Source organism: Eucyclogobius newberryi, unplaced genomic scaffold, assembly GCF_026437365.1.
Source record: "Eucyclogobius newberryi isolate DKJ021-1_F unplaced genomic scaffold, fEucNew1.0.hap1 SCAF_9, whole genome shotgun sequence".
Classification (NCBI taxonomy): Eukaryota; Metazoa; Chordata; class Actinopteri; order Gobiiformes; family Gobiidae; genus Eucyclogobius; species Eucyclogobius newberryi.
Genome location: NW_027316532.1, coordinates 36,118,122 through 36,140,622, shown reverse-complemented (window position 1 = coordinate 36,140,622; position 22,501 = coordinate 36,118,122). Strand labels below are relative to the sequence as shown.

Genomic DNA, 22,501 nt, shown 5'->3' with positions numbered 1-22,501 from the left:
GATATAATTTCGGACTGTTCCGTGGGTTGGATGGATGACTTCTCTCGGGCAGGCGGGGCATCGAATTCCTGTGTTTTGTGACAATTTACGTGTACTGTTCAATCATCTGCATAGCAAGTAAGACTTTGTTTAAACGACTTCTGTCTGATTAAGTTGCACTTTAAACTTTTATCACTTTGAATACTGCAGACGGAGGCGTGCCGTGGGGTGTGCACGTGTTTTGGTCCGTCCCCGTAAATCGTCCGGGTTCGCGCAGTCTGCATCATGGCGGTCCCGGCTGGAAGGTCTGTGGTCTTCGTGACTGGAAATGCCAAGAAACTCGAGGAGGTAACGATCAAAAATATGAGTATGAAATAAATCAGCACTTTAGCCTTCGTGTCTTTTTTTCTCAAACTACATTTGTTTTAATTGAAAAGAGTGTTCTTAAGAATTGTGCTTTTTCAATGGGCTTCTTGAATGGGATTACATTTTTTCTTGTTGTTTGTATATATTTTAGGTTATTCAGATCCTCGGAAATACATTTCCTTACAAGATTATCTCAAAGAAGATTGATTGTAAGTATAAAAACCTATTACGCTCCATTCATTTAACTGTTTTAAATGTAATTTATGTCATTAACTCAATGTACAATGTCATCAAGTACCCGAATATCAAGGAGAACCAGATGAAATTTCTATTCAAAAGTGTAAGGAAGCAGCACAACAGGTAACAACTGTGCTATAACAACAGCTGACCAATACATTATTTGCCTGTATGTTTTTCATTTGATAATTGTATTTTCTCTTCAGGTTGATGGACCTGTCATAGTGGAGGACACTTGTCTGTGTTTCCGAGCTCTGGGAGGACTTCCAGGCCCTTACATGTCAGTGTGATTCAGTTTATGCATGTTTTAAGAGTATGACATTATTGTGACTATATACTAATCGTCTTATCTGCTTCCAGAAAATGGTTTCTGGATAAGCTTAAGCCTGAAGGTAATTTATTATCATCATAATGTACATAATCAAACATGACTATTCATTTTGTGTTGTGTTTTATGTTAGGCCTGTACAAACTTCTGGCTGGGTTTGAGGATAAGTCTGCATGGGCTCTTTGCACATTTGCTTTCTCTGCTGGAAAGGGCAAAGAGGTGCAGCTCTTCAGAGGAATCACAGAGGTGACTGTCTGCCTTTCTATGAATAGTATTGTCATAATGATTTTGTCTGTACATCCCATTTATTTTTCATCCATCAAGGGGCACATTGTGGAACCCAGAGGTTCCAGAGACTTTGGATGGGATCCTTGTTTCCAGCCAGAAGGATATGAGAAAACGTAAGCATTTGCATCTTGTTACATTATAACCACTAGAGGTCACCATAATATAACACATTTCTACAGTATGAAGTCTGTGCAGTTTTGATACAAATGTCCCAACATTATTTTCTGATAAATACTGACTATTGCAGATATGCCGAATTACCCAAAGCAGTCAAGAATACAATTTCCCACCGCTACAGAGCACTGGCTGCCATGTCGGACCATTTTACCCAAGTGAACAATAGCTCTCCAGAGTCTAAGAAGAAAAAGGAGGATGCTTAAACTTTTTAATAAAATATTTTTGTTTATTTACATTAATTGATTTTGTGAACTGTCGTTTTCTTTAGTATGAAACCGCATTTACAATCATTTTATGTATCCCAACTTGTTTTCCTGACACTAAAGTTGGATGTTAAATATGCCACCTAGAAAAAACATACACATTGTTTTTATCCTCAGGAGGGAAATTCTTAGCCTCATCCTTTAAAGATTTGGCTTCCCAGAGTTGACAAAGATAGAATGGAAAAATACCATAAAATTAAGAAGGTTCTGATGAGAGCAGCAGATGACTTGTGCCTTGGACATGGGATAAAGGATCTGGCAGTAGAAGAGAGGCAGTGGTCCAAAGAGAGAGGGGGAGGTTTAGGATGTTCAGCACTACACATCAGTGACAACAGGGAAGTGTGGGTAATAAATGAACCGGGAGCTGGAAGTCTCCAAGCAGGAACTATGCATACACCTGTGACGGATGGCTCCCAGATGGACTGAAAACGTTGCATCTGACACCACTGAAAGAACAGGACTTTGCTTTGACTTGCATTGAGCACTTTTGGTGTATTTTATAGAGCTTTAGTCAACAAAAGAGTCTTGGTCGACTAAAGACATGCTCTGTGCATCAATTTAGAGACTGAAAAGGGGTGTGACTAAAAAACAAAATAACTACAGCTCTAGAGCAAGATTTAAAAAAAGAAGTGTTTTTGAGTTATTCCGGCGACAGGCAAAGTGAAGTAGCTTACTTAAGGACACAGAAATAGTTTAGGACATATTTGTAATATACCCGTTGCTGCTATCACTTCTACCGCTAATACTGCCACTATTACAAATATATAACCCCATAACATGCTACAACTGCAACTCAAACTATACAGCTTCGTTTGCGTAAGTCCTGTTTCCCCATTACATGAGATTCTATACCTGTGATATTGGGTTTCATTAGCAAAAACATTTACAAAGCCATCTATTTGTTTGGTTTGTCTTCAAGAAATGGTAAGACGTGCGAAGACCGGGATTGTCATTAATCCGAACTTTTAAAGTTAACAGCATCGTTGATTGCTATGAACTTTTTTTTTACCTCTGTGTCTCTCACCCTGACTGCACCAACATCCCGACTCAAAACTTTTGGCGACAGAGCATTCTCCCGAACAGCACCCCGACTCTGGAACTCCCTCCCCCAACCTGTCCGCCACTCTCCCTCACTCACAACATTCAAATCCCGCCTCAAAACATACCTCTTCACCCAAGCCTATGACCTCCCCTACCCCTAGCCTCCTCTACCCCATTGCCTACTCTTCTACCCCCTGTTACATCCCCATCTTTTTCTCTCTACTTCTTCTGTCTTGTTCATTTTATCTGTATATTAATGTGTATTGTACGTGTTTTAATGTGGAAAACATAATCTGACAGGATGCAATGTTTTTATGGTAAACAGAAGCAATAGTATTTCTCTATTGAGTTGCTGTTATTGTTGTTTGTTTTGGGTGGATAGCGTGTTCGAAAGGCATTAAATCACAAACAGGAAAAGATATCTAACTTTATGAGATCCTAAACCAGTGTGATTACACCATAAGAAGAGGGTTTGATGTGGCTCACAGCAGACATATTATTTCCTCTAATTTGTTGAGCAAGACCTACCTGTGTTTCAAGTCTTATTACAGCCTGGAAAATCATGACAAAGTACCAGTGGCAGCATGTATTTAGAGTTAATCGTCCATTTTGTCATTTTTAACTTCAAAGTAAAAGGCATAAGGGTCATTTTCCATCGTATAAAATGGTCGCTTTAAGGAAAAGATTGAATTATGCTCAAGGCTTATAGACATTGCCTTTATACTTTAAATGAAAGCACAGATATTTTCCAGATGAGACTAATGACCTGTTATTACAAAACGTTTAACAGACACACAAAGCTGTTTTCCATTTTGAGAGGTAACACTGTCTGAAGTAATTTGACTTTTTATTCTATTTTTATTCTTTTCACTAAGTACGTATCCATTGAAAACATTACTTGAATTATAACGAGGATGTCCTAAAAATCAAAGCCTGACAAAAGCATATGATTGTTGGTTTTTCAAATATAGATCAACTTAAATCATAGGCCAAATCCCACAAAATAATTAAACTTAATTCCACATTTAATTTATAATATTTATTTGAAAATAGTCTGGGTTAACATCTTTCAATGTGTGTTTTGACTCACACTGTTGAAAATACTTTTGGCAGAATAGAATTCACCAATTGAAAACTGCCAGTGCTCTTTGATGGATAAAGTAGAGAAGGGTTCACCCAAACAGTCCCGGATCATGCAGAGTGAGTGACTGTAGCAGTGTCTGAAAGTCCTGGACAGTCCATGGCTCCGTGTGCGTCCCGGACACTGAACTGGCACTGCTGCTCTCCACGTCTATACTCTGCGGATCGTTGAACGTCACCAAAATATCTGTGGAGAACTGAGGCAGCCGGAAAAGCCCAAGGTGAATGGTCACAGTATTCCTGGCCTCTTCGTTGAATTTGGACACAGACTGGGCTCCTGTTAGCATCCAACCAGAAATGCACTGTGACAGGGACAGCTCAGATTTAGGAAGAGGGATAATGTTTGTCACTTGAAAAGCACCCGGCTCCAGAGCTTTGTTACTCCCTGCAATGTCCTCAAAGTGATACCTGGCAGCATCCTGGTCTGCCACTTGGGCCTGATACTCGAGCAGCTCCACGATGATGCTCTGGTCGGTGTGTGCGTGGGCAAACACCTCCTGGTTGTCTGGGATGTCCCTCAAGGTGCTGATGTCTGTGGAGCTGGAGGGGATGACAGTGGACAGGGCTCCTCCAAAGAGTGGATGAGGCCGAGGAGGGTTGTCTCCCACAGTCTGCATGTCCCTCAAATCAAGGAGCAAACGTGCAGTGTCTGGAAAAGACCAAAACAAAGTGCTAGCTAAGTTAGAGACATTGTTTGATATTTGACATACGATCAGCAGAAATGTAACCCTTTGTGGTATGATTGGTATGTTTGCGGAAAGTTCTGAGGATTTATTTAGTTCTTTGTCTTTAAACACACCACATAAACAGGTTGTAGTTGATAAAAAAAAAAAAAGACTTACTGTCGTATTCGGTCTTTCACGTTACAAGTTGAAACGGCGGAAGTTGTTCTTCTTCTGGTGGTTCACCCAAAACCAACCGAGGATAATAGCGCCCTCTGCAGGAGAAACAGGTTGGAACGGTTCTGAATACGCAACAATAAATACAACACGTGTATTAATAAAGCTAAAGATTTATTAACCAGTTGTTTATTTTGCATGTATTTATTGTCTGCCTTGTATACATCCTTGTCCTGTTTCTTCTTAGTAGCTGCGCCTCTCCTCCTCCAGCTGCTGTTGTGTTCATTTCCTGCTCAGCTGATCCACGGAGGAAAGAGCGCAACTACATCAGGATGTCCATCGCTTCTCAAGAGCCACACAGACATTAAACATGTCTTTTTCACCATTCACCAACTAAAACACGAAGAAAATCGGATTCAGATCCGTCTTTGTGGAGAACTACTGTAATCGGAGCATCGAGAAACAAGAGGTAGAACCATGTTAGCATCTATGCTAATTGGCAATGGATTTAGCCAATGCGAAACCTCAATGTTAGCTTCTCAGTCTTGGCCAGATTTAAACCAAGCGGCCTAATTTAACCAGCTTTGTCTTGATCTTGTCATTTTAAGTCTCAATTTGTCTTTCTTTTGTTGTGACAAATGCACTCATATGCAGTACACAATGTGGTAATAGCACCTACAATAATATCAAAGCATTCTTCAATAGACTGATCAAATTAAACAAAATTCACTAGAATGTACTTTTATTATTAAGGGTTGGTCGACGTTGAAACAGAAGAATAAAAAAAAAAAAATCGTTAGTTTGTAGAATAATGGCCTATGTCTATTAATAATATATATTCTATCTATGGGTTTCCGATTCCCGATTGAGCTGATATTAGAGAACCTTTGCCCTTTCAAAATATATCATATTTTGTATTCGTTTATTGCTATGGTAACGTTGCTAGATTTTCATCACTCTGAAACACATAGATAGATTATATATTGACTACATAAATAAAACAAACATTTAAAGAAGAATATAGTTTTTGAAATGCTAAGTCACTATATTTTTTCTTGTTGTTATTTCATTCATCCAAATCTTTTAGCTAAATCCTAAACCTTTCTTTTGTTCTTTTGCATGACACTTTGAATACATTATTACTATCATTTTTTTTTTCAAATGTATCAGTTTCTTTCTTTCTTTCTATTTCAACCTTTTTGTCCCTGCAGTTAACGAAGCCCCCAGTTTCTTGCTTGTTCCCCTTGTTTTCTGGAAGCTTCCTGACATCCGCTGGCCCCTCAAAGGCCTTTTCAGAAGCAGTGCCATTACAGGACGCTCAACTAGTGCCTGGCTCAGACCTGAACTGGACTCAATGGTATTAATTATTTCCTTTGAGCTGGACTAAACTAAATGACTCCTTATGCATAAACAGTAACATATTTTACATAATGGGCATGTTGTAATGTAATGGTTTCTTTCTCTTTTTTAATGTAATTTGGCCACACAGACTATATTACACATGGGTGTTAATTGTAAACAGAATGACTGTTGTGGAAATCTCATTGTTTTCGCGTTCCTGGCCTGGTTCTGCTTAAATCCTAATTATCCACTTCCAGCTTCTCCAATTTTAGAAATGTCAAGCTAAAAACTACCCACTCGTGCAATGTTTACTCTCAATTGTTCCATTATTCCTACCTGGCTTCAATTTTAACTCTGTTTTGTTTGTTTTTTATCTACAGAGGGAGCCAGACCGGGAGGAACAGCTCAACGAAAACATGCCCCCTAAATTTAAACGACATCTGAATGATGATGAAGTCACAGGATCGATTCGTAGTGAAAGGGTAAGACTGAATCCACTGCAAGTTCAATGTTTGCCTAAAGAGAAGTGATTGACCCAAATGATTATCTAGAATATTTTTACATTTTATATTTTCACAATATATTGTGAATGTGCTAAAATGTGTCTGTAAATGTCTTGGCAGAAATATCGCTTTATTTGGGAGATTACGCAAACTTTTATTTTTTAGCCACTATTGAGGATAAAGTCAATAATTATACGTTTTAATTTATCTCCCACCTCTACTGGAAAGCAATGTTTTCTGTTGTATAATATTAGCCTCTGCGATTCACAAGACGAGGCCCGTCAGGATTGCTTCTAAAGGGATGATGTGCTAAATCAATGTGCGATTACTGCACACTAGGAAGTGGACTTTAATGACTCGCAGTTGCTTCAGCAGAAGGTAATTTAAAGACATTAAATATTTATTATCATTTATTTAACCAAAAAAGTCCCACTGACATTTGGAAACTCATTTTCAGTCCTGGCCCAAGAGGTACCCCACTCAGACACAGGGAGAACATGCAAACTAGAGAATCCCTATCCCATTTGGGAATTGAATCCAGGATCTTTATTATGTGCTGGTATTTGTATCCATCCTCCTGAGCTGTATCCATCCACCTGAGCCGTATCCATCCACCTGAGCCGTATCCATCCACCTGAGCCGTATCCATCCACCTGAGCCGTATCCATCCACCTGAGCCGTATCCATCCTCCGGAGCCGTATCCATCCTCCTGAGCCGTATACATCCACCTGAGCCGTATCCATCCTCCTGAGCCGTATCCATCCACCTGAGCCGTATCCATCCACCTGAGCCGTATCCATCCTCCGGAGCCGTATCCATCCCCCGGAGCCGTATCCATCCCCCGGAGCCGTATCCATCCTCCGCAGTCGTATCCATCCTCCGCAGCCGTATCCGTCCTCCGCAGCCGTATCATCCTCCTGAGCGAGCCGTATCCATCCTCCTGAGCGAGCCGTATCCATCCTCCTGAGCGAGCCGTATCCATCCTCCTGAGCCGTATCCATCCTCCTGAGCCGTATCATCCTCCGGAGCTGTATCCATCTACCTGAGCCGTATCCATCCACCTGAGCCGTATCCATCCACCTGAGCCGTATCCATCCTCCTGAGCCGTATCCATCCTCCTGAGCCGTATCCATCCTCCTGAGCCGTATCCATCCGTATCCATCCTCCTGAGCCGTATCCATCCTCCTGAGCCGTATCCATCCTCCTGAGCCGTATCCATCCTCCTGTGCCGTATCCATCCTCCTGAGCCGTATCCATCCTCCTGAGCCGTATCCATCCACCTGAGCCGTATCCATCCTCCTGAGCGAGCCATATCCATCCTCCTGAGCGAGCCGTATCCATCCTCCTGAGCGAGCCGTATCCATCCTCCTGAGCCGTATCCATCCTCCTGAGCCGTATCCATCCACCTGAGCCGTATCCATCTACCTGAGCCGTATCCATCCTCCTGAGCCGTATCCATCCTCCTGAGCCGTATCCATCCACCTGAGCCGTATCCATCCCCCTTGAGCCGTATCCATCCTCCTGAGCCGTATCCATCCTCCTGAGCCGTATCCATCCGTATCCATCCTCCTGAGCCGTATCCATCCTCCTGAGCCGTATCCATCCTCCTGAGCCGTATCCATCCTCCGGAGCCGTATCCGTATCCATCCTCCTGAGCCGTATCCATCCTCCGGAGCCGTATCCATCCTCCGGAGCCGTATCCATCCTCCTGAGCCGTATCCATCCTCCTGAGTGAGCCGTATCCATCCTCCTGAGCTGTATCCATCCCCCGGAGCCGTATCCATCCCCCTGAGCCGTATCCATCCTCCTGAGCCGTATCCATCCTCCTGAGTCGTATCCATCCTCCTGAGCGAGCCGTATCCATCCTCCTGAGCGAGCCATATCCATCCTCCTGAGCCGTATCCATCCTCCTGAGCCGTATCCATCCTCCTGAGCCGTATCATCCTCCGGAGCCGTATCCATCTACCTGAGCCGTATCCATCCACCTGAGCCGTATCCATCCACCTGAGCCGTATCCATCCTCCTGAGCCGTATCCATCCTCCTGAGCCGTATCCATCCTCCTGAGCCGTATCCATCCGTATCCATCCTCCTGAGTGAGCCGTATCCATCCTCCTGAGCCGTATCCATCCTCCGGAGCCGTATCCGTATCCATCCTCCTGAGCCGTATCCGTATCCATCCTCCTGAGCCGTATCCGAATCCATCCTCCGGAGCCGTATCCATCCTCCGGAGCCGTATCCATCCTCCGGAGCCGTATCCATCCTCCTGAGCCGTATCCATCCTCCTGAGCCGTATCCATCCTCCTGAGCCGTTTCCATCCTCCTGAGCCGTATCCGTATACATCCTCCTGAGCCGTATACATCCTCCTGAGCCGTATACATCCTCCTGAGCCGTATACATCCTCCTGAGCCGTATCCTACATCTAACCATGTGTTTCCATCGTGGGCTTCTGATTGCTGTTTGTTGAATTGGGATCAAAGTGTAGCTCACGGGGAACGTTCTTAACAACCTGCACATTCTATGCCTTCAGCTTGTCCTCTCGTAATAGCTAACAGCTTTTCCCCTGTTATTGTTAAAAAGAGAGGGCCGGTAAACCACACTATATGAGGCCTTTATCATCATATGGAGACCATTCACTCTGTATCTCTGAACATGACATTTACTGAGTAGAGTGCTAACCTTATACCTGCCAGTTCAAATGCATATATAAACATACACAATATACAACATATTTTTGTGTGATCTTGTGGTGTTAAATGTTCATTAATAAGTGTTTTTAAATGGGAGAATGATACATTACTTTGGGATTTTACATTCCTGTTATTTAGAGGAAAAGAATGGTAATATCATATTCATATTACAAAAATTAACACAAACTACTGGATTAATTGGAATCATTTCTCAAACACTGGAATCATCTTTTAGCATGTGTGTCTTATCCATCATCTCTCTGGTCTCTTGGAGGTCTTGTTTAATAGTATAGGAACAGGAAAATAGTTTAAACTGCAAAATATTGGCTTAGAAACCTGTTGTTTGTTAACCAAAGCACAACACTCCAAGGACTAAACTTCCTCTGTGATTTCTGTTAAACCTTTTATGGTTAAACCAGTCTGTGACCAAAACCAGCATAAACGAGTCCAGTCTTAACTGAAAAGTCACACAAGTGGTTTTATGGCTTTTAAAGCATTTATTGGACTCATAAATGTGTTAAACTGTGGAGTTATTTGTGTTTACTGCAAATATGTCAGTGCGTTGTCCTCTCTGCGTATGTGTTGTTCAGTGTCCCGTGTTACAGCCCCATGAGCCCAGTCCAGTGGCTGCTCTGACAGTTTTCTGATGAACTGTCACTAATGTCAGTTTGTCGTGATGGAAACTTGGCCTTGTTTTTACAACTCAACCTACTCTTCGATCTTTTACAGAGGAACCTGCTTGAGGAGGACTCGGATGAGGAGGAAGATTTCTTTTTGTGAGTTTTTTTTTGTAATGTATACATAAAAAACGTACACTAAGGCTGGGCAATATAACAAACCGTGACCTAGACATATTGTGCTTATGATTTTCTGCCTTGCTGGAAACCCCTATTTACACCATTTACACTTAATTTTATTTGTGGGAATGACCTTGCAATCAGTATAAAACTCATAACTTGTATCAGTCAAACTCTAAATTGTTCTGTTTTCCCATGACTATTTTGATATATACTTTTCATAACCCACAAAATCATAATTATTTGACCCTTATTATTTTTCCTGCTTGAACCACTTGAACAAATGCCACGACGAAGACAAATCCGTCATTCCTTCTCCCGTCAATGGTCACAATGTTACTCCTAATTCATATATAAGAACAAATACTGCATATCTGTGGTGTCAGACGTAAACCGGAGTGGTTTGTTGACTCCAGTGAGATCTTTTTTCCAGGAGAGGGCCGAGCGCTCCCAGATTCGGGGCTCAAACGGACAAGTTTAAACAGTGAGTTCACACACACATTCCTCAGAAAGCTCAAAGTGGGCGGTGTGAGCCGAGAGGCTGTGTTTTGGTGGTGTTGTTATGCAATTGTGCCGTGTCGTGTTTACCAAAAGCGAGTCATTTTTGAAACTTTCTCAGGAAATCCCAAAAGCGTCTGCATGTTTTTTCCAAATTAACCTAAAGTCTGAACCGGTCAGGGAACAGAGAGGGCTGTTGTTGAAGGAAGTCTGGCAGCTCTGGCCCTTTCCACAAACAGTGTTGATTTTATTATTGTTTTTGTGAGCACATGTGACTTTTGAAGCCAGGAACAGAAGGTTCAGAGGTAAAGTATTAATCCAGTCTGGGTAACACTTAACCTCCAGTCATAAAACATTATAGGTATGCAAAAAGGAATTGGTCATGAATGAAAAAAATACTACTATAATATTGCTGACAGTGCTATATGTAGAGCTGTATTTACATGACCAGCAAAGCAACTTCAAACAAAACATAAAAACTAAACATTTATGAAACTTTATGATTGGTGTCAATTATTGTAAGTAATGCTCTGTAAGTAATGTATAACTAATGTTCAACTAAGTCTTATTAGAAAGAGGATTATTAATTTGGAGCTTGAACTAATATGAACATTATGTTTTGTTTTTCAAAATACAAAACATTAAACAACAAAAACAAGAAACAGAACAAGACAAGAGAGAATAAATTAAATATTAAAAAAATAGAAGACATAAGTCAGTTTAACTCAGCCTTTCTGATTACATTTATTTAAAGTGTCAGTTTGTGGTAGCCCTCTTCCATCCCGCTGTATTGGACAGATTTATTTAATCAATTTGATCTGAACTAAATGTTATAATGATTATTTATGTTTTTGTCCGTCTTTATTGTCATTTTAACGCATTTTGTTCTCGTCATGTATAGCACTTTGAATTACTTTGTGTATGAATTGTGTTCTACAAAGAAACTCGCCTCTCAAAACAATAGTATTACATTTCAAGACCTAATTCCTCCCATTATTCAGCCATGTGAAACAATCAATATCGTGTTGCTGGAAAATCTGACAGAAACATTCCCTTTCCTGTCGTCTGAGCCGTACTTTGGCAAAAAATACCGTATCGTAATTTTATCTGATGTGAGTTTTGTCGGACAGACCCGGGGAGGGGGCAGTCTGGGATTTATGATCATGACTGTTGATCTGGTGTCCTCAGGGTGCAGTCTCAAGTGGATGAGGTCATCGATGTGATGCAAGAGAACATCTCCAAGGTGATCGAGCGGGGCGAGCGGCTGGACGACCTGCAGGACAAATCAGGTGGGCCACAGCGGTCTTCACATGTGCCCGACACGTGTCCGTCTCTGTGCATCACAATCAAATACACAGCAGGCCACGCCACGAGCGCCATCCATCACCTGCGTTTGTCACACACACACATGGGCGGGTTTACATTTGGGGTCTGGGAAAAATGTTGATGCCCACGGTGGTTCCAAGTTCCAAGAATCTGGTCGGTCATCTTGATTGATTTTCCATTGTGTAAAAATGGTACAAAACATTGGACTCAAACAAGGACATATGAATTACTAGAAGAGTTCCCTGTATATTTTTTTTACGTTCAATTAAAACAGGAATAAAAACCTGTTCTGTGATGATTTTGATTATATAAGTCTTTTTTTTCTTTTTAGTCTTTTCTATTTCTGTTAATGTTCTCACTTTTCCGATTATGATTTATGATTCTTCTTTGTATCAAATCTAATGTACAAGCCGGTCATTTGACAGCGCAATAAATTAATTGATTGAAGAAAATGAACAGAATTTCCCTAGTTAAGATGAATTACCGGTAATGCTGTATTTGTAATTGTTTTTAAAATTGTGAATTAGCATTTATTTATTTATTTACTTACAGTTTTACATTTACAAATTTGACAGTTAAATTATATTGTGTGGCATATTTTGGAAGCTGTAACGTTTAGCTTTCTCACGACAATCTTATGTTTATGTTTTCTGTGCGTAGCAAGTGCAAATGTTTCTCACGGGACGACCAAGCATTTAAACAGAGGTGCCCACCAGTGAAGGGCCGCTCATGTCAATACTCCTGTGTCCTTTAAAGGTGTAAATGTCAAGTCCAGGTTTAGTGCTTCACCAGGTGCCTGTCTCAAACCTTTGACAGCGCTCAGACTTTTTATACCGGACAGGTGCTTAGAACATGTTCTACTTAAACTTCACACAAACCTTAAGCACATATAAGCACCTTAAGCATTTGTCTTTTAGAAGCCATAAGCGCCAGTCCTGCCTCTTGACTGTTACATAACTCTCCTCCTTATGTCCAGTCCAACCAAAGCTAATATTGGACATCTTGAATGCATCAATGTGCATGTCGGTGTATGTTTAAATCCAATACAGGTCCGTAGGATTTCAAACTTTCTCTTTCATGTGTGTGGCCGTATAAAGCTGTGATTGACGCGAGCAGTGGAGCGCCGAGCTGTTAAAGTCCTCACGCTTAACAAGCATTTTTTCATCAGCCCGCGAGCCCCTCTCTGTGTAGTAGTAGCTTTAGGTTGTTAACTGGGCACACGGGCATGAGAATAGCCACAGAAAGTCAGGCGATTAGAGGAGGAGATACAGTAGTAGCATTGTACAGGCCTAAAACTATGAGGAAAATATGTTGATTTTCACACATTCTTTTGTGTAATTTAGACTTAGCAACTTGTATTTAAAGAATATATTATTGTTTCACCATCAGGGGGAAAAAACGTCATTATTGGTTTTGAAAGTTTTGAAAATCAGATACTAATCAATACTAAAACTAGTATCAAAACTAGATACTAATTTGAACAAGTATCGATACTAACAACAACAACAACAAAAAAGCATTTTAAGAACACATACAAATATTACTGTTATTGTCTGTAGTTTTTATTTATTTATAGGAGATCTTCTACTGAAAGTGTTTTTCAGACTTCCTATAAGTGATCTGTTCTTCTGTATCTACCTCTGTATCTACCTGCGTTGCACCAATGAAATTTCCCCATGTGGGACAATAAAGGAATATCTTATCTTATCTTGTATCGAGGATATTCTTAGGATCGAAATTGAGTTTGAAATCTTAGTATCGTGACACTAATCCAGATTTACCTTTCTTTAATTCGCTTAACTTGATTGAGAGGGTCGTGATTAAAACCACACCCAAAGTAAAATCAACCCAAAGTCAGACTGAAGACTTGAGATATGGACAATTGTATTTATTTATTTGATAGAAACAGTGCATTTTAATGGCCAGACATGACACAACATGAATGTAAACACAGCAGACTGTCGCTGAAGGCTCATTTCCATCCATGCACAAGGGGGCCAACAACAAAACAAATACTTTTCTTATATCCCAAAAATACATTACACAGTCTACATCAGTGCATCAGACACATTATTGCTCAAACCATTCATTGTACAATCCTCACATTTCCCAATCCCCGTAATTGGACAGTCCACATTATTGCACACACTATTATTGCACACACTATTATTGCACACATCGGCCACATATTCAAATAATGCACTCTGTGGGGAATCACCAGGTCAGCTTTTCTGATCTTTCCTCTCTGATCATGCGTTTTCACAAAACCCATGTGCGGTCTTAGTGCCATCCATGTAAACAGAGCCTCGACAACAGTTCCCAAGCAACACCAGAAAGAAACAGTTGGGCCCGTGGGCGAGCTGTTTGGAAATGGAGACGGTGAAAGTTTTTTTCTGTTTTAAAAAAAATGCCCTTTATTCTTTATTCCCTCTTTTTGGCAACGCGCGCCGTCTGGTCATTCTCCGCCAGGAAGAGTGATCTCACCCGCAGACCGCTCAGGCCTTACATAACTCCACACATAATAATAACAACAGCACATGAGCAGCAGCGAGAACCAGTAAAAACACCAGACTAAAGCCAATCATCAGGCTATTCCTAGACCCTGTCATGAAACGTTATGGACACTCATTAACAGAGGTGTCTCTACCTTCCACTGACCGACTGGGACTGAATGGTTTTTGGAAAATGCTCTTGTGAGTTTCTTGAAGAATTACAATTGCATTTTATATTTCTAAGGTGATATACATTATGCAAACTCAATCTTAACACGCTTTTAAACTTGTTTCAACTGTGTTTCCTCATCATTAGTTTATTTTGATTGAATCGTGCATGTTTGAGTAATTTCCTGCAACTGAGGATCGAGTGCTCAGAAATAAGTACAAATATAGCCGCAAGCGGCAATGATCGGCCCTCGCCACGCCGCCGCCACACCGCCGCCACGCCGCAAGAGGAGGGGGCGCTAACGCGCCCCAATTGTCCTTTTATTACGCTAAACATAACTAAACATTTAACCTCCATATAAAATCTGTAGGGGGCGCTGTGGCGCCAAATGAATTTATTTCACTTCAAGTAGGTTTAGGGCAAAGAGTTTAACAACTGATTCTAATTTGACGCAATTCGGACTTTATCTGCGCAAACGGCAGAAATTTTAAATATGGGAGATTTCTGAAATTCTAGCTACAGTTTGCGGCTTCGCCGCTCAGAGACCGTGAGAGGTATCAATGTAATTTGGATAACTTTTCATGTCCCACTCCTCAGTAGCATTTTCACCAAATTTCAGCTTTTTAGGGCCAACGCCCTTGGAGGAGTTCGTAAAAGTACGACGTTTGGAAAAACTCCGAAGTCATGTTTAGCCATTTTTGAAGCAATATGGCCGACATTTGGTTGGGCTAACGGCGTTGCCGTAATAATATTTTTTACTTCTCTTGTCACCATCTACCTCTGCGCCAAATTTCATGATTCTACGATCATATTTTTTTTGGGTCATTTCCCATCTCTCAATGCATTTTTGGTACATTTGGTGGCGCTGACGCGCCAATTTTTTTTATTTTAGAAAAGGGAAATAGCCAGAATGTAGAGAGGCACGATTTTTAGAGGCGTGCAAATTTTTGTGACTTTTCGTCAATGTTCACTGGGTGAAAAATAGGGGGGTTGGTCCCGAGAAGAAGAAGAAAGAAAGAAAGAAAGAATAATATTCCGATGCGAAAACAATGTTTCCCATTTTTCAAATATCATAAACTATACATTTTCGGAAAGCGCTCGCGCTTTCCTACCTCATGGTGTGGGTCCCTGGTCACTGACGGGTACTTTCGATAATTTTGAGTGGGCTCCGCCCACTTTGTGTTTTTGGCCCTCTATACAGTAATAATGTTCAATTTTTGCATTACATGCTTATATGCACGGAACATGCAAGAGATGGGGAACGTATTCGTGAGCTACTTAGCGCAAATGAGTGCTTTATATGGGGATGACGACCGCTTCGCGGTCGTCATCCCAATGTAAAGTGCTCGTTTAGTGCGAACTTTTGCACGGGCTTCGCCCGTTTACAACGGTAATGTTCCATTTTCCTACAACTAATTAGTATGCACGGGGCGTGCATGAGTGGAGGAGTGCGTTAGTGAGTGTTTGGAAGTGGGCGAGCGCTTCGCGCTCGATTTCGTGCGCACTACGTGCGCACTTTCGCAGCCGTGCTTCGCACGGCCTTACGAGATTAATAGGCCTCTCGCCAGCTTGTGGCGCTCGGGCCTAATTATTAAGCTTATTTCAAGAATTCGTGAGTAAAATTCACTCAATGCACTGGCAGATGATTTCACTTATTGCAAGGACATTTTGGCCTAAAACAAGTCTATTTTTCTAGTTTTAAGATGGTGTAATTCTGCAGTGTTTCAGTTCTGCAGTTTTGAACAATGAGCCCTTTTCTTATATTAAGCTGTTTAGATCCATTTTGCTGTTTACAATGATCAAAATGTAAAAATACAGTCTCATTCATATTTCAGTTCATATTTTAAACACACCTGCTAAACTAATACAAGAATCACATGCGTCTCAGAACATTCGTGCAGAGGTATAAAATACAGCCTTAGCAGGTTTTGTTGATCATTTATTGTGCATATTTTGCTGTTTGACATTATATTAACCCGTAACTTTTGAGTTGAAATTAGACGATGCCGGTAATTTCATCTCCTTGTTTTTCTCCCCGCTCCGTGACCTGATGACGATCCAGAGAGCCTTTCAGACAACGCATCCGCTTTCAGTAGCCGAGCCAAACACCTGCACCGGAGGATGTGGTGGAGAGACACAAAGGTAGGCTGCGTGTCTGTTCAGGGGTCTAATGCCTAAACCATTCATCCAGCACGAAACAAAAGACCAATCCGATGTCCTTTTGTGTCCACAGATGAAACTTATTATTGCTTTGGTAGTGATCGGTCTGCTGTTAATCATCATAGGTGAGTATCAGGAATCAAAATCACCACGTTCTGCCAAGATTGTGACTTGTGACGTTCACCGTGTGTCTCTCAGTTCCAGTGATCCTGCGATATCGCTAGTGTCTTGTGCTAGAGGGCGCCAGCGAGCCAGTCCCCTGCCTGTGTGTCCTGAACGGGGATTACCTGAACCTTTTCTTCATTCAGATCTTACTTTTGACATTTTTGGGAGGAATGCTCTGTGGGATCCGCACTAAGGTTTTGTTTGGTTTAATATTGAGCTGCAGCCGGGGACAAAAGGGAGATTGTGGAGATTGAACACACCTCTAAGTCAAAATGAAGGAGGATTTCATTCCGTGACACAGATCGCGTGTAGGGACCTGAATGCTTTGATAAAACTAAAATGGTATCTTAATTCCTACATTAAACCCGTAAACCACTTTGCAAGCTCTGAAATAGTGTGTAAATATGTGCGCAGATTTCTGTCACACTTCATTACAACCAATTGTCCGTAGATTGATTGCAGAAGTAGCAGCAACACGCTCCAAAGGGTTTAAACAGATGAAAGAAAAAGCTGACAATCTAAACTGAACTATACCAAGTAAACAACTACACTTTTTTAACTGAACAATGAGCCAATAACATACCCAGGTATACAAGTAGCATTTTAGAAGGAATTTAAGACGCGTATTATAATGGAAACTATGTTAGGAGGTTTAGAAATCATTATATTCAGTTCTTCTTCACATTTTACAAAGTTCTCCAACTCCAGCCAACAGTTAAAACACTATTCTCATTGTCTTTACATCCTCTGCAGCCTCTCCATACTGTGAAAGGGAATTTTGTCAAGAAATGGACATTTTCCTACAAACATCTGTGTTTTTTTTTGTAAAGTTAATTTATATACCGAGGCAAGGCTACACCAAATGAGTTGTATAGATTTAGGTAACTTATTATGAGCTTCAAAATGAACTGTAATACACGATTCGTAGGCTTTGAATGTCTTTGCTGGTTTTTACTAGTTGCACTTCTCACCTTCCTCCTGTCCTTTGGCCCGGTTTGGTCACGGCTCTCGTACCTCCATGGAGTCTCCACCAAGTCGCATTACACTGTCTTCGTGCTGCATACGGTGTTCTGTTCGGGCCTTCCAGAAGCCTTTATTTTCCCGTTTAGTTTGCTTCCACGCTTCGTCCGGTCGTAGCGCCCAAGCGCGTCACCGTAGAAAAGGGTGAACTGTCCGTTGTCTGTATTAAGTTGTATGATACATGAAACATCCTCTCTTCTTTATTCTTTTAATTTATTTCAGCTGTAAATATTGATTCTGTATTATACTCTGGCATTGCATCTGAATTAAAGTGGTTTTAAAGGGCTTTGCTGTGATCTGTTTCCACTGGCTTCTGACTTGAGGGAAAGAATAGACACAACCGACAGGCAAGAAGGGGAAAGGAAGGAAAGTCACATATGGAAAATAATAATAGTTACCATGCCACCCGGGCTAAATCCTTTTATCTCAGCTTACCAGAGTGTTTTAATAGCCTTTTATTGGCACAGGTGGAGTCCCAAGTTGCCACTAAACTTGAAGGGACTGGAGTGTATGAAGTCTTACAGTTTGGACAGGCCACTCCTTTTGTCTTCACTAGATTTGAACTCACTTTGACAACCTCGCCGCGTTTTGCCTGTAGCCTCCAGTAAATTGTTCCAGACGCGGAGTTATAAATCCTCTGATCTTCTGCAGATACTGGCACAAACGGCTTTGATGATAAAGTGATGGAGGACAGTGTGGTCAGGTGAAGCATCTGTCTTATCACTTTTGATGAAAATGCTGATAACGATTGTAAAAGCCAGAAATGCTTTGGGGACGACTGAAATTCTTGGAGTGAATAAAAGTAGGAAAGTCTTAAATTAGTGGTTGTAAAAAGTCACAAATCTATCAAGAGCTTGACAGACGACATGCCTGGGTCCAGGAAGTCTGTCTACGAAAGGTATTAAGGGGAATTAACCCTTCACAATAATCACTTTATCGACTTTCAATAAATGAAGCTGCTGGATCAATATTTGTGGGGTTCAATATTCATCATGTGTACATTTTTGCACTTCTATGTTGTACAAGAAGATGACATGACATGATAATGACAAAAGTGTTTTATTCAGCTTTAGATTTGTTGAAGGTCATGTTTTTCAAGTAAATTGTGCATTTAGAAAACGGTTTACTGGGATTCTAATGCTTTAGTGTTATTGTAAAGTCATATTTCGATCTACAGGCCTAGTGCGATTGACTGACTTTCCAGAAATGCCAGCGTTCAAACTATAAACTTTTGCTGAGACACAAAGCTCTAAAACTCAGATATACATTTTAAAATTGTATTTCTAGTACACGATTAAAGAATATTAATCATTTTTTTCTCATGAGGGGAGTTCATATCTAGTACAAATGCTTCAGGATTTCTATCTTAAACCACAGAAAATAGTATTATTTGGATCAATTACTTACAATTCCTGAAATGTTCCTGATAAAACATAAAGAATGTTCCTCAGGTTAACAGCATACTTTCACACCTATTTAAAACCATTGCCCAGGTTGGCTTATTACATATTTCTCCACTTAGATCCTTTCCTTTCTGGCAGCAGAGTATGTTTTGGTCCTCCACAGACCCATGCTGCATGATTTCAGATTCCGGGCATAGCAGCTGTTATAAGAGTCACATAAAAGTGAATTCAAGCTGAAATAAAAGGAGTGGACAAGGTGGCGGCCAGCAAAAGTCCGTCTCCCTGTCTCACACACACACACAAGCGCCACACTGACCAATGACCTGTTTGGTTGATGTAACTATGGGACATCGAGAGTAGGTTTCCAGAAAATAATGGCTTTCATCATTTTGTTTACCTCCTGTAACTTTCCCAGGAGCTTAGTCTTTCCTTTCCCTCCCAGTTTTGTATGATTTAAACCTGTTTCTGCCTCACAAGCTTTATTTATTTCATGTGTTTTGCAGCCCTCTGCTCATCCTCCTCTCATCTGTAAGATATTTCAGCTCAAAGGATATGCCCAAACTACAAATATGGCAAATCAAACACATATTGGGCAATTCATCAGGCTGAGAGCCTTGTTTCCCGTAAGTGTCATGTTTTAAGGATTTTTTAGGCTACACTTGTTGATCCCCATAGGAGCTGTCAGCACAGCCCCTCTGCCCTTGGCTCTTCCTGGGGTAATGATCATGGGTCAGATGGTGTTTTAGGGGTGAGAGGAGGCTGACCTAAGAGAGAGGAGCCCAACAACAAACACAGAATACAAGAAAAACTGAAGAATGTTTAGTTTGGAAGGCACAACTCTCCTCTGTGTACTTTTGACATTTGACCATGTCTTAAAATAAGATATCCAATTTCACTTGTGTAAGACAAAACAAGGCAGGACAAGCAGCAGACTGTAATAGGTTATCATTGAGGAATTACATTTTATTTATTTTATTTTATCAGGTAGAAATAGTTTTTAAATCAGATTATTATTACAATCATAATATTGAAATAATCCAATTTGCTTGTCTCCATAAATATGTTACTGCTTTGCCTGGCAACCTGCTGCATGGGATGAAAACATGTCTTTCTCTTTGGAGGGAACAACAGAGCAAGTTACAAGTCTTATCTGCAGAAAGGCGACTCCACTCGGTGGGTTTTTCCACACTGTAACATTCCAGGAGAAGAAACAAAGGGTTTCACAGTTTTACAGCCACCGACTCACACAACCAAACAACCCACCCACAGACACAGTCACATGCACATGCACCCACATGAGTACAGATGAACCACTTGAGGAAGCACCATCAGAGGAGCAGTCTGCACCAGGACACTCAGGGGCCCAGAGGAGAGATGAGACACCAAACTTCCACCAGGGGCCCAGAGGAGAGATGAGACACCAAACTTCCAACAGGGGCCCAGAGGAGAGATGAGACACCAAACTTCCACCAGGGGCCCAGAGGAGAGATGAGACACCAAACTTCCACCAGGGGCCCAGAGGAGAGATGAGACACCAAACTTCCACCAGGGGCCCAAAGGAGAGATGAGACACCAAACCTCCACCAGGGGCCCAGAGGAGAGATGAGACACCAAACCTCCACCAGGGGCCCAGAGGAGAGATGAGACACCAAACCTCCACCAGGGGCCCAGAGGAGAGATGAGACACCAAACCTCCACCAGGGGCCCAGAGGAGAGATGAGACACCAAACTTCCACCAGGGGCCCAAAGGAGAGATGAGACACCAAACCTCCACCAGGGGCCCAGAGGAGAGATGAGACACCAAACCTCCACCAGGGGCCCAGAGGAGAGATGAGACACCAAACCTCCACCAGGGGCCCAGAGGAGAGATGAGACACCAAACCTCCACCAGGGGCCCAGAGGAGAGATGAGACACCAAACCTCCACCAGGGGCCCAGAGGAGAGATGAGACAGCAAACTTCCACCAGGGGCCCAGAGGAGAGATGAGACAGCAAACTTCCATCAGGGGCCCAGAGGAGAGATGAGACACCAAACCTCCACCAGGGGCCCAGAGGAGAGATGAGACACCAAACTTCCACCAGGGGCCCAGAGGAGAGACGAGACACCAAACCTCCACCAGGGGCCCAGAGGAGAGATGAGACACCAAACTTCCACCAGGGGCCCAGAGGAGAGACGAGACACCAAACCTCCACCAGGGGCCCATGAGCCACACCCGACCACCGCTCCTGTTACAGAGGGCTCCTCAGAGGAAACACTGAAGATCCCAACAGTGATAATGTATAAGAATTAGAATATTGATAAATAATCAAAACGTTGGGGTAGAATAAACTAGAACATAAATAAAGTAAATAAAAATGGTTACAAATTGTTCATTGTTTTATGTTGCACCGAATCACCAAGACAAGTTCCTATGTTTGTGAATTTTGTTCATTGACAATGGCAATAAACCCTTTCTGATTCTGAAAACAAATCATTTTAAATAGAATGAATAGGTTTTTAAAACGTGGTGGCAATAAAGGAATAAAGACAAAGTTTAATTAGTTTAAAATCATTATTATTATTTTAAAATTCTGGGTGATAATTAGCCCTCTTTCAGGGGTAACTGTCATCCTGAATCGTTACCCCTGAAAGAATGTATAAGTAGGTCAAATTAAATGTATGCTTGTATGCAATCAATTACAATGGAACAAATACTAAAGTGATGTGTACAATTTTCACACTTTCTGGTTCAAAGACACTTTCTATGTTGTGGTCAGCATCAAGTATCGAGACGCCCTTTGCCTTTCGTGACCTTGCGGCCTCATAAAAACCCTCTTTATCATCTGCTTGCGTCATGTTTTGGCCCCCTACCAATATGAAAGTCGATATTGGTCCTCAAGATGTAAACATATCCAACTCGAGCTTGCTTGGCCCGTCACTGCTTGCATAGCTAAACCAAAGGCCGCAATACCAGAGCATTTTTGACAGCAATGATACTAAATCAAAATTAACAATCAAGATGGAAAGGATTGTGTACGTACATCTTTCCTCTACTGATTCAAATGTGTAGTTTGCATAAAGATTTTGTTAATTCTGTGACACAGTACAACATACAATAATTGACAACATTTTTTTTTAAACACTAAGGAAGCTAATAGAATGGAAGATGGTGGATATAATGCTGTGAGAGGAGCGCTGACATGAATGATCTAAGGTTATCTTTGACATCTTTTTTAAGCCCATTATGACATAGCCTTGTATATCTTCTCCTGCTTTGGGCTGACACATTGAGGACACTGT

The 22,501-nt window shown here is 41.5% G+C and overlaps 3 protein-coding genes across 3 annotated transcripts; 2 read left to right on the top strand and 1 right to left on the bottom strand.

Moving 5' to 3' along the window:
- The first annotated feature begins 25 nt into the window (after nt 1–25).
- Nucleotides 26–1,618, top strand: itpa (inosine triphosphatase (nucleoside triphosphate pyrophosphatase)). Its single transcript, XM_072439271.1, has 9 exons — nt 26–117; nt 190–327; nt 497–554; nt 641–705; nt 789–862; nt 943–974; nt 1,044–1,156; nt 1,235–1,311; nt 1,446–1,618. Exons 2-9 carry the CDS (start codon nt 265–267, stop codon nt 1,576–1,578), a joined length of 615 nt encoding a protein of 204 aa, XP_072295372.1. The 5' UTR covers nt 26–117; nt 190–264; the 3' UTR covers nt 1,579–1,618.
- A 2,172-nt stretch (nt 1,619–3,790) lies between these two features.
- rangrf (RAN guanine nucleotide release factor) lies at nt 3,791–4,718 on the bottom strand. Its single transcript, XM_072438401.1, has 2 exons — nt 4,662–4,718; nt 3,791–4,468 (listed from the first exon to the last, which is right to left on the bottom strand). The coding sequence occupies exon 2, from the start codon at nt 4,434–4,436 to the stop codon at nt 3,852–3,854; it is 585 nt and encodes a 194-aa protein (XP_072294502.1). The 5' UTR covers nt 4,437–4,468; nt 4,662–4,718; the 3' UTR covers nt 3,791–3,851.
- A 225-nt stretch (nt 4,719–4,943) lies between these two features.
- Nucleotides 4,944–17,091, top strand: vamp4 (vesicle-associated membrane protein 4). Its single transcript, XM_072438840.1, has 8 exons — nt 4,944–5,127; nt 6,380–6,481; nt 9,922–9,968; nt 10,423–10,473; nt 11,676–11,776; nt 16,537–16,616; nt 16,708–16,759; nt 16,833–17,091. Exons 2-8 carry the CDS (start codon nt 6,416–6,418, stop codon nt 16,856–16,858), a joined length of 423 nt encoding a protein of 140 aa, XP_072294941.1. The 5' UTR covers nt 4,944–5,127; nt 6,380–6,415; the 3' UTR covers nt 16,859–17,091.
- The last annotated feature ends 5,410 nt before the right edge of the window (nt 17,092–22,501 follow it).

Bases quoted from the DNA above. Each gene is read 5' to 3' on its own strand.
- itpa (XM_072439271.1), top strand. From the start codon at position 265: ATGGCGGTCCCGGCTGGAAGGTCTGTGGTCTTCGTGACTGGAAATGCC. The intron at 863-942 runs GTCAGTGTGATT...ATCTGCTTCCAG, and splicing joins GGACTTCCAGGCCCTTACAT to AAAATGGTTTCTGGATAAGC. The intron at 975-1,043 runs GTAATTTATTAT...GTTTTATGTTAG, and splicing joins GGATAAGCTTAAGCCTGAAG to GCCTGTACAAACTTCTGGCT.
- rangrf (XM_072438401.1), bottom strand. From the start codon at position 4,436: ATGCAGACTGTGGGAGACAACCCTCCTCGGCCTCATCCACTCTTTGGA.
- vamp4 (XM_072438840.1), top strand. From the start codon at position 6,416: ATGCCCCCTAAATTTAAACGACATCTGAATGATGATGAAGTCACAGGA. The intron at 6,482-9,921 runs GTAAGACTGAAT...GATCTTTTACAG, and splicing joins GATCGATTCGTAGTGAAAGG to AGGAACCTGCTTGAGGAGGA. The intron at 16,760-16,832 runs GTGAGTATCAGG...TGTGTCTCTCAG, and splicing joins TCTGCTGTTAATCATCATAG to TTCCAGTGATCCTGCGATAT.